The 16654-nt window shown below is 44.5% G+C and overlaps 3 protein-coding genes and 1 long non-coding RNA gene across 8 annotated transcripts in view; 2 read left to right on the forward strand and 2 right to left on the reverse strand.

Moving 5' to 3' along the window:
* Window positions 1-8340, forward strand: part of flvcr1 (FLVCR choline and heme transporter 1) — a 45301-nt gene extending 36961 nt beyond the window's left edge. For 4 of the 5 annotated variants that reach the window (XR_009930965.1, XR_009930964.1, XR_009930967.1 and 1 more), the window contains 2 exons: window positions 4663-7326; window positions 7413-8340. Coding sequence is in view for 1 of the 5 variants with exons in the window: in XM_062467809.1 (XP_062323793.1) it covers window positions 4663-4732 (70 nt within the window). In the remaining 4 variants the exon portion in view is untranslated. Of the gene's footprint in view, window positions 1-4662 lie in introns of all 5 variants that reach the window. The other variant, XM_062467809.1, reaches the window with a different exon arrangement.
* A 1600-nt stretch (window positions 8341-9940) lies between these two features.
* Window positions 9941-13873, reverse strand: angel2 (angel homolog 2 (Drosophila)). The gene is made up of 8 exons (XM_062467816.1): window positions 13726-13873; window positions 13027-13532; window positions 12607-12824; window positions 12442-12511; window positions 11772-12202; window positions 11236-11347; window positions 10808-11002; window positions 9941-10525 (listed from the first exon to the last, which is right to left on the reverse strand). The coding sequence occupies exons 2-8, from the start codon at window positions 13523-13525 to the stop codon at window positions 10362-10364; spliced, it is 1689 nt and encodes a 562-aa protein (XP_062323800.1). The 5' UTR covers window positions 13526-13532; window positions 13726-13873; the 3' UTR covers window positions 9941-10361.
* Window positions 13874-14263: 390 nt separating this feature from the next.
* On the forward strand, window positions 14264-15628 carry LOC134025034 (uncharacterized). The gene is made up of 4 exons (XR_009930971.1): window positions 14264-14494; window positions 14913-15073; window positions 15199-15259; window positions 15358-15628. It is a non-coding gene; the product is annotated as an uncharacterized LOC134025034 (long non-coding RNA).
* galnt14 (UDP-N-acetyl-alpha-D-galactosamine:polypeptide N-acetylgalactosaminyltransferase 14 (GalNAc-T14)) overlaps window positions 14568-16654 on the reverse strand; it is a 96781-nt gene continuing 94694 nt past the window's right edge. The window contains exon 16 of the transcript XR_009930970.1: window positions 14568-14898. The gene's annotated coding sequence lies outside the window, so the exon portion shown is untranslated. The remainder of the gene's footprint in view (window positions 14899-16654) is intronic.

Here is a 16654-nt window from a genome sequence, read left to right on the forward strand (position 1 = left end):
TCTGACAGGAAGCAGAGCGTTAAGCTGGGAACACAAGTCTCTGACTTCCGGTCCATCAGCACCGGATCACTTGAGGGCTGCGACCTTTAACCTCTGCTCTTCTCCCTGTACACCAACAGCTGCACCTCCAGTGACCCGTCCGTCAAACTCTTGAAGTTTGCGGACGACACCACCATCATTGGGCTCATCTCTGGTGGAGATGAGTCTGAATATAGGTGGGAAGCTAACCTGGTTACCTGGTGTAGCCAGAACAACTTAGAGCTCAGACAGCTTAAGACAGTGGAGATGGTTGTGGACTTCAGAAAGAATAAAGCCCCACTCACCCCAGTCAACACTGTGGAGTCCTTCCGCTTCCTGGGCACCATCCTCTCCCAGGACATCAAGTGGGAACTGAACATCGGCTCCCTCACCAAGAAAGCACAACAGAGGATGTACTTCCTACGGCAGCTTAAGAAATTCAACCTGCCAAAGACAATGATGGTGCACTTCTACACAGCCATCATTGAGTCCATCCTCACCTCCTCCATCACCATCTGGTACACTGCTGCTACTGCCAAGGACAAGAGCAGACTGCAGTGTATCACCCATACTTCTGAGAAGTACTGCAATCTGCCTACCCTCAAGGACCTGCACACCTCGAGGACCCTAAGGCGAGCGAGGAAAATTGTGGCTGACTCCTCCCACCCTGGACACACTCTGTTTCAGAAACTCCCCTCCGGCAGAAGGCTGCGGTCCATCAGGACCAAAACTACTCGTTACAAAAACTGCTTCTTCCCATCCGCTGCTGGCTTCTTCAACAAGGCCAGGGGCCCACATAGACTTTAACCATTGCCACATTTGTACACTTGCCATATTTGCAAACTTATCATATTTGCACTAAGTTACCCTTTTTGTATTTTTGTACTTTGTACTTTATATTTTTATTTTATATTGTATATCATAGCTACTTAACTTTGTATATTTTTATTTTATTCAAAATGTTTACAGCCCCTTAGTATTAGTTAGACTTTGTACCATTAGTATAGTTAGACTTGTACATCACTAATCAAGATTTATGATCCCTATATGTTGAATGAATGTATGCACCTTCCTGCCAAAGTTAATTCCTTGTCTGTGCAAACTTTCATGACGATTAAAACCGCTTTCTGATTCTGATTCCGAATACTTATGTACATGTGCAATTTTTTTTTAAATAGATTTGCAAACATTTCAATTATACATTTTTTTCACATTTGCATTATGGTGTATTGTATGTAGAATTTTGAGGGGAAAATGAATTTAATCAATTTGAGAATACGGCTGTAACATAACGACACGTTGAAAAAGTGCTGTGAATACTTTCCGGATGCACTGTAATTCAAAATGGTGTGTGTGTGTTTAGATGATCAAAATAGTCCTTAGCCCTTTGCAAAAACAGGAGGATTACCCTATACAGACAGCCAGGCCAACACTATCCATCCTCTCATTAACAGTTCATAAAGAGAGATTTGTTGATATCTGTTAGTTTAATGACTGTTGGAGCCACCCTGCTAACATCATTGATTAGCCAGAAGATAGTTTAACTCAACAGTGGTTTAGGAAGGCATTCAATCTAATGACTCTGGCACGGAAAGATAGTCCAACAGAAACCTATTAATCTGGAGAGATTTAGAGAGGCTTATTCAGATGGAGCCAACCGGAGTGAGCTGACATTGAAATGGCATTTTGGGTTTTCACTCAATAGATCCAATTCTAGGTGAGTTGAGGGTTGAGGGTGATTAAAGGGCTATGAGTTTTTTCTAGTTTCACAGGTCAGCTAAGATAAATGACATGGATAAAGAGGGAGAGACTAGCAATAGTTATTTAACTTAGTATTAGTTTAACTTAGTTAACTGAGTATTGGCGGACAAAATGTCTAGCAGGGCCAAGCTACAGCTAGACCTAAGCTAAGCATACCAGTTAGCCAGGCTAAGAAGGATAGCCAAGGCTGTGGCTAAGCTTAGCAGGCTACAGCAGGACATGAACAGGCTTCAGCTAAGCAGGCTAATTTACCAGGCTAAACAGGATGCTGCTTGCCAAGGTCGCTGCTTAGTTAAACAGGCTACATTTAGCCTTGGAGGGGGCTAAAGCACGGCTGAGCCAGAGATTAGAACCTAGACATGTCCCTCCCGTCCTCCAAAGGACTCTAAGCATTTTAAGGCCAAAATCACATTCATAAATGTTGTTCATTTTAAGAAAACAATAACTGAAAGTATTTAAGATATTTCACTTTACAACTCCCGTATACTTTCCCATTAGATCATTTCAATGTCTGAATTTGTAACAACCATAAAATCCAGACAAGACAATTCAAATCATTTACCTTCTGATACTGTATATTCCTAATATCTGGCTGTACTAGATTGATGTGGTAGTTCAGCTAGCTACTACATCCAAAAAGTATACAAGCACTTTGACAGCATCTACAATGTGTTCTATCCCCAGATATGGGAAGAAGGGATGAGAACTGGCTGAGATTAAAGCGGAGAGAGAAAGAGAGAGAAAGAGGGAGAGAGAAAGAGAGAGAGGAGTATGGTACCGAATAGTAAGGAGATACTGCAGCACACAGGAACTGTAATGCTGACTTACACAGCATCAAGACAAGAACAAATATCAAAAGTTAAGAAGAAACTGAGACGCTAGATTGAGCAGACCCCAGGTATTTCACTTGCTCTACTCAGGTCTGCTGGGGGAGGGGACGGGACAGGGAGCAGGCTGAGGGGACGGGTGACGAGGGGGGGGTTTTGACTGATGAATATTGAATGTGTCTCCTGGGTGTCTACCTTTGAAGGAGGGAGAGAGAGTATGATAGGAAATTGAAAAAAGAGAGCGCTGGAGAGGAGAGAAGAGGCAGGAAGGAGGACACGTGTCCCCCCAGCTCTAGGAGTCCCTAGGCCTCTCTCTCTCTTTCTGCCCTGTCTGATTCTTCTAGACTGCTGTGTCAACAACTCAGATCAGAACAAATCTCAGTTGAGCTGATGTGAGTCTGTGTATCTGTTTGTGTGTGTGTTTCTGTGTCAGAGTAAATTCTCCTCAGAGCATCGGGGTATCTTTAGAACCGCTAGACACCATGTTCACAAATCTGACCCTTCACTGCTCTGCTGTCCTCTCCTCTCTCCCATCCTTTCCTCACCCTTTTGTCATCTCCTACAGACCTGCCCTGCTGCCCGTGCCTCTTAACAACAGCCTCAGCCTCGTAACATCTCATGTTACTGATTTCAGAACACACACACACTGACACACACTGACCCCCAGACACACAAGAGAAAGGGAACTTTAGAGTTTAATTAGCGTGTGTGTGTGAGTGGCTCTGGCACTGTGTGTGTTTGTGTAGTTTGTCTCTGAAGAGAGATGGTAGGGTGTAGGTGTTGAAAGCATAGAACTATGCCTCACTAAAAGTACAGATTGCCATTGATCGAAATAGCAGAGCGAGAGAGAGCCGGGATGCTGTCCAGGGTCCTGACTCTCTCACACACACACATACACACACACATGGGTGGATCAATAGGAAGGTAAGACACAGAGGGTAGGAAATGCACTTTGGGGTAACGAGATGTGGCAGAGAAAGAGAGGTAGAATGAGCAGGACATGTTGGGGGAGAGGAGGGGAGTGTGTGTGGTGGTGGTGGTGGTGGGGGGGGGGGCGTTGGTGCTGTTAAGGACTTGAAGCCAGGTTTAAAATTGAGCCCAGTTGACAACAGAGGAGACTTACTGTGAGGAGAGGTGGTTGGTGTGTGTGAAAGGGTGTGTGTGTGTGTGTGTGTGTGTGTGTGTGTGTGTGTGTGTGTGTGTGTGTGTGTGAAAGGGTATGTATGTGTGTGTGAAAGGGTGAGAGAACATCATTATCGGCTTCTAGCACCACTCTTTGATGTATGAGCTTAAGGTTCTCACTGTATGTCAGGGGGAAGATGCTCACTGTGTGTGAGACATAGTGTGTGTGTGTGTTTGTGTTTTGACTGAATTGAAGTGCAATGCCTCTGGTTTATGTGTGTGTGTGAGTGTGTGCTACGTGTATGGCTTCTCTGAAGTAAAGTACAATGCCTCTTAAAATGTGTGTATGTTTTCACTGAATTGAAGTGCAATGCCTCTGGTTTAAGTGTGTGTGTGTCTATGGCTTCACAGAAGTAAAGTGCCTCTGGCTTAAGTTTGTGTCTAAAATCCCTGCTCTGCAGCTGACATCACTACGGCAGGATTAATAGATGATGATTGTTTGACGGCTGCTGTCCTGCCTGCTAGCTAGCCACTCTCTTTCTCCCTGTCAGGCCTTGAGAGAGAAAGTGTGTGTGTGTGTGTTGTACAATAGAAGAAAGTGCTGCATCATGGCGCCTTCGCAGTCCATGGCCAAGGACAATATGTTGATGAGCCTGACGTGAACCTACACACACACTCTTTCTTTCAGATTATGGGGAGGTTAAAGTTGAACTAGAGAAGAGGACAGTGAGTTCCTTCCTGTAGGAGCTCTGTCTCTATCGCAGAGAGTCCAGACTGTAGTTTGGTCACTGACCCCCCTGTTGGCAGTCAGCTACAATCCTGTCATCTGAGATGTTCAGTAAAGACAATAATCAAACGTGCTGAGTTGAACAGGCTCTAATGGTTCTCTTTCCTTATCTCCTCTCCCCTCCATCTCTCTCCCTCTCTCCCGTAGACCTGCAGCCCTGGATCGGAAGCCTGCAGAGCTCAGCACCTTGAACGACGGATACCAGATACGCATCTGAGCCACCTTTGCCCCCCTTCCTCACCCCTCGCTCGCCCTTCCTCCATCCTCCCAGGCTCCCTCTCAACCAACCCTCCCTTGCACCGACTAGAAAGACCTCATCCGGTCTCCACGCAGTCCAGCTCCAGGACATCCTCTCCCCCCCCCCCCCCCCCAAACTTCAGTGTTTTTTTCTGCACTTCACCCCCCACCCCCCCACCCCTTGAAGAAGACTTCTATTTAAGAGACCGCATCCAGTACCAGCTTCATCTTCATTGCCCACGGTGTTTATGGATGATCTCACGTTCTCTGAGGGAAAGGTGGAGAGAGAGAGGACACGAGAGACAGAGATCGATACCGCCAGAGGTATTTCAGCCCTCCAGTCTTCTCCTGTCTCGTGTATCATTCTGTCACCTCCGTCGAAGGTGTGTGTGTGTGTTTATACACATGTTTGCGCATGGCCGTGGCTATGCCTCCGTGCGTACCATTTTACCAAGCAATGTTTTTAATCGAGGACTGACGCTTAAGTGATGTGCCTGAATTGCATGAGGCCATCATTTCACAGAGGCTCATGTATTTTACGGTCCGTGTTTTCAAGCAGTGGTGTTCTTGGTACCTTAGAATGGATGTGCTCGATCAGAGAGCGGGAGGGAGGAGGGCGAGGTAGAGAGAGATGGGGGTAAGAGAGGAGTCAAGGAAAAAGGGGAATCCTTGGGTGAGAAGATTCCTCATAGAAGGGTCTACAGAGCAGAGCAGAGTACAGCACAGAGCACTGCAGTCAACCTCATCTCTGGCTTGATTCTCCTTCCAAACTCTCGGCTCCACTAGCCTCACCTGCCCCACAGCCGGATCTTAGAATGATTCATGTTTTGGTGCTTTGGAATATCACAGTTTTTCCCCCCCAAAAAAGAATGTGATGAAGGTTGAATCAAAGGTGAATTCCTTCTAAACCTGTGAATACAGGTATGTGTGTTTGTGTGTATGTTTTTTCTGAACTTTCTCCAGAGGCCTTTGTGTATCACCCTATAGTTTGGAACAATGAATAATCAAGAAACAATGCAAAACATTGAACTGCATATAACCAGGCATATCAGTTTACCAATGTTCAACATTACAGTGTCGAACTGTTTATAATGATAGTTTTGTTCAAATGGTTCATTGATCAAACCCTTGTAAATCTAACAAGGTGTGAAGTTTGCCAACTAAAAGTATTTTATCCAACTTTTGTAGCTTTTGGATCAACAAGAAGCTATGCACGTTCAACAGAGAAATAATCCATGTCTTCCTTGAACCGACTGTTCCTTGATTGCTGCATTGTTAGAATTCAGTCTTTCCATCCATTCATCTTTAAGAGTTAAGCCATGTCTTGACCAGCCGCTAAGCACAAAACAGTCAGTTTAATGTTTAATACAGGTTTTACTACCTGGTTCAGCGGTTTTGATAACTGTTTTAGAAGCACAATCACCTAATTACATAGCCAGTTAGTAAATTAGACAGTTACCTGTCAGCCAACTAGCCAGCCAGAGTTACCAGCCAGCCAGTCAGGTAATCATCAGTCAATTACAAGACGGTTATATACTTTCAAGTAAGTTAAGTAGACTAACTGTATCAAGGAGGGACGGTGGGGGGAAAGACTGCCCTGACTACTGTGAATCAGAGAACAGGGCCTACAAATGAGTTGATATCTCCTTGAACTGTTACATATTATCAGTGCTTTCATTGGTGCATCTAAACTGTTGATCTTGACCCAGTTTGTTACCACGTTGTCATCATCAGTGCTGTCATTATAATCACGAGGTTTGTTGGTAAACGGTTACAGTAAAATTCCTTACGATGCCTATAGTTTTTTTTTTCTTACCCATTAGCATCCCTTTTCCGAAAACTGCACAATAGGGGTTATTTGAAACCAGCTACTAGTAATATACAAGTAGCCTAAATACTATTATACTACCCAACGAACTTGCTACCTTCCTGTCACATAATTCTATTAGGTCAGTATCCAGAGAACCTGAAAAACAGGGTTGTTTGAGCAGTGTTCATAAATACTGCTCTGTTGAATAACAATCAAGAGAGTTATGAGTGTAAACACTTCATTGTTGATTATTTATGTTTAGTGTGTAACAATGTTTTATCTGGAGTCATTTATCTTAACCCATCCTGTTTCCAAGTGTGCTTCTGGCCATATTCAGAGTTGTGTAAAAGTGCTGGAAATAAAAGTAATCCAAACGATAAGCGACAAAATGAACCAATAGCTTATATGCTATCAAAGTTGAATGCAAACAAATGATTTGTCTCAGAAAGTAATTCTATGCCTAAAGCCAATATAGACTGAAATTATTATTAATCACACCTATCAAAGTGTCTGTCTGATTAAATGGCTATATACGGTATAAAGGATTATCCAGACTTGCATGGAATGTTTTTACAGTTCTAGTAGAATGACTGGAGATGCTACCAGGGCCTGTTGCAGCTAACACATGACTGTCACTTGGTACAGTCAGTCCAAACCGAAGAATAGCCTATTTAAGACACTTAAACATATCACTAGCCTTCTTAATAAAAAAAAAATCTAATCTCAAGTGAAAAGATTGTGGCAAAAAATATAACATAACCGGTGTTTGAATATCTACTCTCGGTTTAGGGAAAATTCCTAATGACGTTGTAAATGCGATTTTCAAAATGGCCTCTGCTGTATTTTTTAGTCCGTAGTACTTTGGGGACCTATGTGGTCAGAAGACTTTCCAGAGAACAAATGTTTCCCAACTCCTTCTGAGTAAACTATCAGCATCTACACAAAATAATATCCTGTACCACTACCAACCTGTGCGTACAAGTTCATAAAAACATGCTGTAGTGAGAACAATGCTTAATCAGTCAAATTGTCCTTGTGAGGTCAATCCAAGATAAATCCGAGGTCCAGTCGTTTTGTTGAGTGGTGCACAATTCGCAAAGACTATTAAGTGCCTAACGCATAATCTCAACTCTGAATATGGCCCCTTCAAAAGGACTTTTTCACTTATGAGAATAGAATGTCTGTCAGTAGAACAAAGAGTTGTTTCAGTATTCATCATTATCTTTGATCCAAGAGTGTTAAAACTTGACGTTATGGATGATGTGTGGTTTCATAGAAAGAGCTGTGACCACTAAGGGTTCCAGTAGTATGATGTTGACGAGTGGTTCTTGACTACATGCGCCTACCCCAAAGCCACTCCTCTGTACTGGAGAATTGAACCCGGAAACTTGGTGCTGGAAGCACCTTGCTCCAAACAACCAACCAAGCCATCATACTAGAGTAAAGACTGAGGGGAGTAGTAGGCCCAATGGCCAACTCACTAGATCACAAAGAAACAATCCATACTTAAGTCCTGTCAAAAATAGCAGACAGTGACATGACAGTGACATGCGAATACCTCTCTGGTTTTCTACCTGACAGCAGTGATTATTATTTGTGTGATATGTGTTATTATTATTATTATTATTATTGTATTAAGCCTTGATTCCAATAAACACTTGAGGAAGATGAAACCCTCTTGAACAGAATCTCCCACTGGTACCACTACATGTTGACACAGTGGGTCAGATGAACTGTAGCATGTGTTGTTGTTATAATTAAAATGATATATGTTTTTAGTCGTGTGTCTCTTGCAGTTTTTCCTTTGTGTGCGTTGGAGACTGACAAGTGGTTTTGCAGAATGCAGGTCCCTGGAGAACAGGCCTTTGCGAGAATGTATTATGAATGTCCGTGTGCTGTGCTTCGGAGTGGCATGTCTGCGATAATCTTCTCACAGCAGCAGCTGTGTGTGTGTGTGTGTGCGTGCGTGCGCAATGGGTATGCAAGGACACAGCGGATTTAGCAAATTAATCCGTAATTTCTCATCTATGCTGCAGCTCAGGGGAGAAAGGCTAGTTTACTTCCCACTGTAGAGTCAGACACACACACCAGGGTGAGTCCCAATACCCCAAGGTTGAGCCCTCACTACGTGTCCCATCTGCTAAAACGGTATCCTGTCGGTGAGTTCAAGTTCAGCTCCTTCATTCCTTTCAAACAGATCAGATCCCCAGAGTGGAAGGCAGGGTAGGCAGAGCAATAGAGGGAAGAAAAAGAGAGAGGAAGAGATACCGTGAGAGTATTAGGATTCCTCCACCATCTCTCCTACAGCTGAGTCATCTGATCTGAGTGTCTACCCTGACAGTGTGTGTGCGGGTACGTGTGTGTGTGCCGTGATGTTCCAGTGATCGCCCTGCCAGAGCAGGGAACCACTTTCATCCCAGAACAAAGCTGCATCAGAGACTTTGGTTGTGTCAGCAAAGCATTACCAGCTCAAGGACCTGACTGGGGTACACACGTCTGAGATTCTCTTTCTCGCTCTCTCTCACACACACACGCACACACATACACAAGATGCCTTTTAATCCACCCCATGAGTGGTCTAAATCAGAGATCTATGGGTACAACCCAATAGTTTAAATTATACTGCTTTCCTTAACTAGTAATGTTTTGGCAGGCTAGAGATCGAAGGATAGGTGAAAATAACATTGGAGCACTTCTATTAACGATTAAACGGCACCTGCTGTTCCACTCAGAGAAGGAAGGGGAGGGAAGGATCTGGAGGGAACTAGAAGGTAGTGTCTTCAGATGGTTCACAAAGAGAATTTTCAGATTGAATAAGGTTTTCGAACGTACAGTTAACTCCGAACCTGTCAGCACTGTGAAGCAATTATTTCTATTTATGCGTTTGGACGTTACAGACCTTTATGTGCAGTCATTTTAGGGTGAGAGAAGTATTTCAAGATTCTAGCATTATGTATTGTATAAAGTATAGGATTAGAATTAAGGCCCTCAACCTTTGCTTTGTGTGGCTGAGCTAGGTGACCCAGATACACACCTTTCCCACAAAGTAAACACATTTAAACAAAGCTAACAGTAAGCACTTCAACACCACTATGTTGGTGGGTATCCAACAATGTATCAGGGTATCCAAACCAACTTAAAAGGTCTCAAAATTGCAGCTGCGTTCTGTCCGGAATGCAACCGCAAAGAATCATTTCAACCCGCGCTCTCTCTCACACAAACTAATTTAATTGTGTAACAAGGTTAACCAGCAACGATGTACTTTGACGTCCAACTATTTTAATCCAATATTGGGACAGAGATACAGAAACTTTGTGTTCTTGCTCCAAGTTTATATATAGTGAAACTGCCTGTCATCTACAACAGTTCTCAGTAATATCGAAATAAAATCATCATCTTTATTTATATCAACATCTCAGCAGTAACTTCCACTCAGATATGAATGCATCGTTCTGCATAAAATTAAAAGTGTTTACCATCTAAAAAAACAAAACAAAATGTCTTGTCCCTTTTTGCCATTCATACTATACATTAAAGCACAATATCAGCCGCTAAAAAATTAAACACAATTACAGAGTAAATGTAAACATCTCAGGTGTTCATTGTCTACTGAGAGACCTGAAAGAAGAGTCCGTTCCAGTTCTCCCAAAGTCTCACTTGTTCAAATGAGAACAGAATGATATGACACAGTCAGTTCATTAGGTGGAGGATTGTTGCTGCTTCCTTATGATTGTGTGTATCTACATGTGTCTTTTCCTTGATGTGTCTGTGTGCACAAGTGCTGGCAGAAAGTTCTGGTTCAGGGACAGAGGCAAAATCGGGCAAGGAGGGGCAGGTGGTCCGACGAGTGATGCTCATTGGGCAGCCCTTTGACCTTCATCAATTCGGATTGTCCAACCAATCCCAGTCGACCTAGGAGATGCAGGCCCCGCCCATCAGGAAGTGGAGCTGCCTTACTGTGTTCTGTGAAGAACAGACACAGTTAAGTTTGATAACGTCAAGCTGGTGTGTGTGGGTGTGTGATGAGTGTACCACAGTGCCCCTTTAGTGTCAGTCCATAGGCTGTACTGCAGCAGAACACACAACAAGTCACATGATATAGGCTACCACAAAAGAGCAGTGGCAGATGATGTCATGAGATGTGTATTTGTCTGTGTGTGTGGCTTGTAACACCACATCCCCAGGTCAAGGTGTGTAGCGACTGCTACAGTAGTACACTGTGTGTGTGTGTGTGTGTGTGTATACCTGTGTGCGCGGCCACGTCTCCTGCTCCAGGGGTGTACAGGATGTAGTCCACAGTGATGGAGGTGCGTGAGTGGCTGGTGGTGATCTCAGGCCTCCCATCATGCACTAGGTGGGAGTATGCCGAGGACAGGAGGAGGGAGTGTTCTATGCTGGGGGGAAAGGCTGGGGGGGGAGGCTGCCCCACTGCTGCTGGATCTGGGAGCAGAGATTTCAGAACAGACAGACACCAGAGACATTAGAACACATAGAGAACCGGCACCAGATACATTAGAACACATAGAGGGCAGAGATATTAGAATGCAGGGAGAGAGCGTCAATATACATAAGAACACAGGAAAGAGACCAGAGACACCAGAGAGGAGAGACATTAGAACAGAGAGAACAGGCCCTCACCCACCAGAGGCCATGTGTCCATGTGTTTGTATTACCTGGACTGGACTGTGTCTGGTACTGGCACTGCCGGTTGATCCCCAGGCTGGGGGGCCAGATGGGGGCAGAGAGGACACGCTGGCCCCTGGGGTTCTCCTCCTGTCCTGACACCTTCACAGGGGAGGTCATGGATGAGCCATCGCACAAACAAACACAGTACTTTGATGTCTACATACATTCTGCAAGAGAAGCCTGATGCAGAAACTGTATTATGCCATGTTCTACCCAAATGAACATAAAATGGAAATGGAAACACATTAAAATGTAAATTCAGGTTTAGACATCGGACACCTTTATGGTAGGGTAAATGTTGTGTGGGAGCTGTAGTTAAGTTTTGGGGATGACCCTAAATAAGGGCGTAGTTATTTTTACATTGGTTATAGGTAAGGTTGTGGAGTAGGGTGTCGCACATCCCACCTTGGTTGTTAAGCTTACAAGATAGCGGTGTAGCTATTTTGACCTTGGCTGTAGGTAAGGGTAGATGTAATAAAACCCACCCTGGCTGTAGATAAGGGTAGGGGGTAGTTAAACTCACCCAGGCTGTAGGCAAGCCTTCGTACTCCAGACAGCCCTGTCTGAGGAAGGAGTAGAGGGGAGACCAGGGGACTGAATTCAAATCTCCACAAAGCACCACTGGACATGGCGTACCATCAGGCAGGTGGGCAAGGCGTCCGATCTCAGCCAATAGCAGGGCAGTTTGGGCCAGCTTGATGTCGCCACGGCGGGGGTTGTACAGCAGGTGGGTATTGGCCACGCACAGGCAGGAGGAGGGCTGTGATTGGTCGGTGCCACCTGCCGGCCGCAGTAACAGGATCAGGCCCACGTTGTCTCTGTCCAGGAGAGAGACCCCGGGTCGGAGGTACTCCACAGCGTGACGGGAGAGAAGAGAGAAGCTGTCTCTCTTGAAGGCCACGGCGCAACCGTCTGGCTTGCCGCCAGTTCGACGCTTGTACTCACACCAGTAACCTGGACAGACACACACACATCCGTTTGAAAAAAAAGCCTCTGGAAAGGATAACTCGTCACCTTCAAAACAGAGAACCACAAGTCACTGTTTGGACAAATAAGAATGTCACCAAAACAGTTTCCATACGGATGGTCCTATGGCTCACTCTTGTGGTTCTATGGTTCTATCTTGCCGTCACTACATGAGCTCTGTTCTAGTCCAGTCGTACAGTAGCAGAGCAGGGAGAGGCGTACCGTACCCCGGGCCTGCAGAGCAGGTCTGATCTGCTCCTCATAGTGGTTGTGTTGCACCTCCTGGAGACATAGGATCTAGACACAGAACACCAGAATGACACAGACATTAATGACACAGACAAGTCTGGCTGGAGAACTAGGGGAGCCTACTACACACACCGAAACCTTACATCGGCGTCGTAGAGCTGCAGTTCTCGGAGCAGGTTGGGCAAGCGGAAGGCCCAGCTCAGGACTGAATCTGTGCAATGGCGGTACAGGTAGGCGTTGTCTTGGAGAAGGTCCTGGGACAAGATGTTATAGGTGAGCACAGAGAACTCACACCTCTGTTGGTTGGAAGATTGCTGGGGTTCGTAGAAGGAGCTGAACTCCTCCCAACCCCTGTATAAAGCTGTAGAGAGAAAGAAAGAAGAAGAAGAGCAAGATTGCAATGAGAGAAAAAGAATGAGAGGTAAAGAGATAGATAGAAAGAAAGAAAGATAAAGATAAGGGCTGATGCTACACCTGGCTAAAATACAGTGTCCTATCCTACAGAGAGCTATCAACCTCATACAAAACAATGACTATACGGTCTCTCTGTAGACTGGACTTACGTGCTGTCAATTTTGTTGGCATCTGTGGGCCGGCGCTGGTATTTTGTGGAGGTGGTTCTCTGTTTGCCCCATTCTTAAACCAGTAGTTGGGACTGGTCGTAGAGCTGCGAGTGTGTCGCGAATTCTCTGTTTTGGGGAGGCGCGGCTCGGAACTGTCTCTGGAACCATGGTCCTCCGTACTCCTCCTCCGCTTGTGGGGGGGCGGCTTGTGCGGCGGTTCCTTGTTCGACCTCTCCATCAGTCCGCTAGAGAGGTGGAGGGACCTCTGAGGCAGTGCGAGAAACGTTAACCCCTGCTCTGGGTTACATGTCCAGCTGTGGGGGTGTAGAAGTCGAAAAGCACCGGAGAGGTGTTGACTGAGGTTTAAAGGTACTGGCCGGGGAGGCCCACCCGGCAAACATAGAGTCCGGGTGAAGTGCAAGGTCCTCCAGCCGTCGTTGAAGGCCGGGGATGGAGGGGACCAGTTGTAACCGAACGAAGTCAAGCGCCGGAGAAACATGAGTCGACTGCGGGATGAAAGGGACATGCGATTCAGTTTGAACGACAGCTAAAAAGGTGGTAGTATAGGATATCTGTCACCGATTTACAAAAGACCATGTTGTAGCAACAGCAGCAGGTAGGCTAGCTAGCTAGACTAGGATAAATAGAAAGCTAGCCTAAGTACACGCTAAAGATAGCTGGTTTAGCAAGATAACTTACATCGAGTCTTCATTTGGACTGGCATAGTATCTAGCTAACTAGATTACCGCGTCGATACAAAAAAACATAAGCAAAAACAATCACAAACAAAACTTTAAAAATATCCTGATGCTGAAGTCTTTCCAGTCCATACGTCAATGTTAAGCGCCAAGATCCTTTGTAGTTCTTTAACGTTAAAGCGTTCAACACAAGTATTGTGTAAAGACTGGAGAAAAACTACATCCTCCAGCTGTGTAACATAAGGGGGCCGATGCAGGCCATAAATGTTAAAACGGAGGACATCGAAAATGTCACTTTGAGAATGGAATATCTTATTCAAACATTTGTTAACTAAACATTTATTTTTAAAACCATTTGAAATCGTCAGGGTTATATATCATCCACATAGTTAAAATTCCACGGAAATTCCACCCTTAATCCAAGGGCAATTAAGTTCCGAGCTAACTCGCAAAAGGTTTTTGTGCGTTATTGACTATGACATGTCAAGCGCCTCCGTATCCATAGTCTTCCAGGTTCTTCGCCTTTGTGCAGTCTGATCAATAGCTGGCCTCTGCACTTCAAAACGCATGAATGTGGAGTCACCGCTTTGTCTCTGCGGTCTAAGGGTTCTGGGGCTGTAGAAAATGGGTTGTTACACTCGTGCCATCAGCATCTGGTGAAATATTTAAACAACTAAACGTTCAATAATTAAACTTTACAATCACATTAATTGCTTGTAGTGAACGTGGCAGGGATAGGCTACAGGTATATCGATTATTCAATTATGAAGGTAAGGAGACATTCACTTGCCATTTTCTATTTGATTTCCAGTACAATATGGAATATTGTATATATGCAATACCAGCAGATAGGTCAGTGTGTGCTATCTGCATTTGTCAGGTAATTTGTCAGGTCACTGCAATCATATGTAAATACAACCACCATTTCAATAACATGAAATGAATATTCTTTAAAAAAAAATCACAAATCCCAAAATGGATATCAAAATCAGTCATTATAGACCTCCCTGAACCTCCTATTCCAAATGGCCCCATAGCAGCGCTTTTCTACTGTGTCAGACTTTTGAAGCATCAACTGCTGGATAAGATGTAGTTAAGTATCTTCATCAGGGATTCCAGGGCTTCAGTGACAGACATGGAAACGTTTGAAACAGTGTGCTGCTCGTTGACACCTCTCTTTCTCTACAGAGTGGGGAGGTGGTAGATCTGATGTCCTGTCTCTGAGGAGCTTTGGCTACGGCTCCCAGACGTCCAGACCGTCTGACCACAGCTCAGGGATTAAACCCCAGACATCTCCACACACCAGATTAAACACTGAACCTGCACACAACAGGGAACAACAAGGACCGGTACGTAGACTACCACGTAGACTACCAGATTATCTGCTCCGGTACAATTGTTGTTCCAAAGCATCAGGTATGTGAAAAAGTTACATAATAGATTTTGATGATTTGAATGTCTCTTCTCTTTCCAGATCCCAACTTCTGTGATGCCTGCCCTGAATTCACATCACAACCTTCAGAGACTTCATACAGGTTATGGTTCATTTCTATGGAATCAGGGGTATTCTTAATCTTCTTCTCTGTATTTTTACCATGAAGGTAATAATCACTGTTGTCCTGTGTCCCCCCAGGCTCCAGTGCCCCCATGCAGGTGTGTTCCAGTGCAGGTTGACAGGTCTGGCCTTTCAGATGGAGGGAGAGGGGGAAGTACTATACAGAACTGTCCAAAGGAATGAAGGTCTGCTGCACTCCACAGGCCAGACCCCTGCAGGATCCCGGTTCAACATCAGCTGTGCTCAGGGCTCTGTCTGTCAGCTGCACCTCCCACACTGTGAGATTCTCTCTGGTGAGTTCCACACCTCTCACAACTCAGTAATACTCGGTTACCCATGTAGCGGGATGTGGTTGTTTAAAAATATATATATTTGATCGATTTCTAATCAAGTATTAAGTTCTCGGGGCACCACCTCGATATTGTCTTGGGGAGATTGAGGAAATTATTATGATGTTTCCTAGTTATTATGCAATGATCAGAATTCCTGAAGGAATTAATTTGTGTAGAGCAGATCATACAACGTGAGGGGATAGATTACGTTATTCAAAATTATACACAATGATTTATTGAAGTAAATGGAAATATAATGAACTGTACTGGAAATATTTGTTATTGGTTTTAGTAAGAGTATGATAGGCTAACAAATGAAACTAAACAAACAACGGATCAGATGAAAAGAGCGGGAAAGGGGAGGAGAATCAGGCCTTGTCTAATAACGGGAATGGTCTAGTGGTAAACTAACGAGGGTTAGTTTTAGGTGTAGTCTATTTAAACACATACAATATACTGTACATTACTTCATACCAATGTCACAAGTAAGATAGCTAGTCGCATTTACTTTTGCCGGTGTGTTGAAGTTGTGGGTCGAAAGCTGAGTCTGTTTAAGTCTTGGCTGTAGTTTAAACAAATATGTGTAATTCGATCAAGGGTCCTTTTGTCAAAGTATTCCTTTCAATCTGCGGTGAGACTGAGATCGCAGTAATGTCACAATTAGAATTGCGTTTGGGTATTTTTGAAGAATCGTTCAGGTAGTGTTGCAATCACTAATCTTGTTGAATCCCACGAGAAGCTTGGCGATATCCTTTTGAATGCCTGTCCGGTGTCACTGGACTCGCGGTATCAATGGACTCAATGAGTGATTGTTGGTTGTTGGTTTTCATAATCCGAATGAAGGTGGAGTGTCTTGATGCGGTAAGATAGTTCATTGGTCAGTTCCTTGTGGAGGAGGCGTCATAAGGCAAAGTCGGGTGTTCTTGTTCTAATGTAGTCTGCAACTGACCAACTGAGGTATTCAGATTATCATCGTGTTTACGGTTTGACTCTGTGCTACACCCTTCTCAGCTCTGAAATACCTCCTTGTCTGTGGCTCATGT

The sequence above is a fragment of the Osmerus eperlanus genome, chromosome 8 (assembly GCF_963692335.1).
Source record: "Osmerus eperlanus chromosome 8, fOsmEpe2.1, whole genome shotgun sequence".
Lineage (NCBI taxonomy): Eukaryota > Metazoa > Chordata > Actinopteri > Osmeriformes > Osmeridae > Osmerus > Osmerus eperlanus.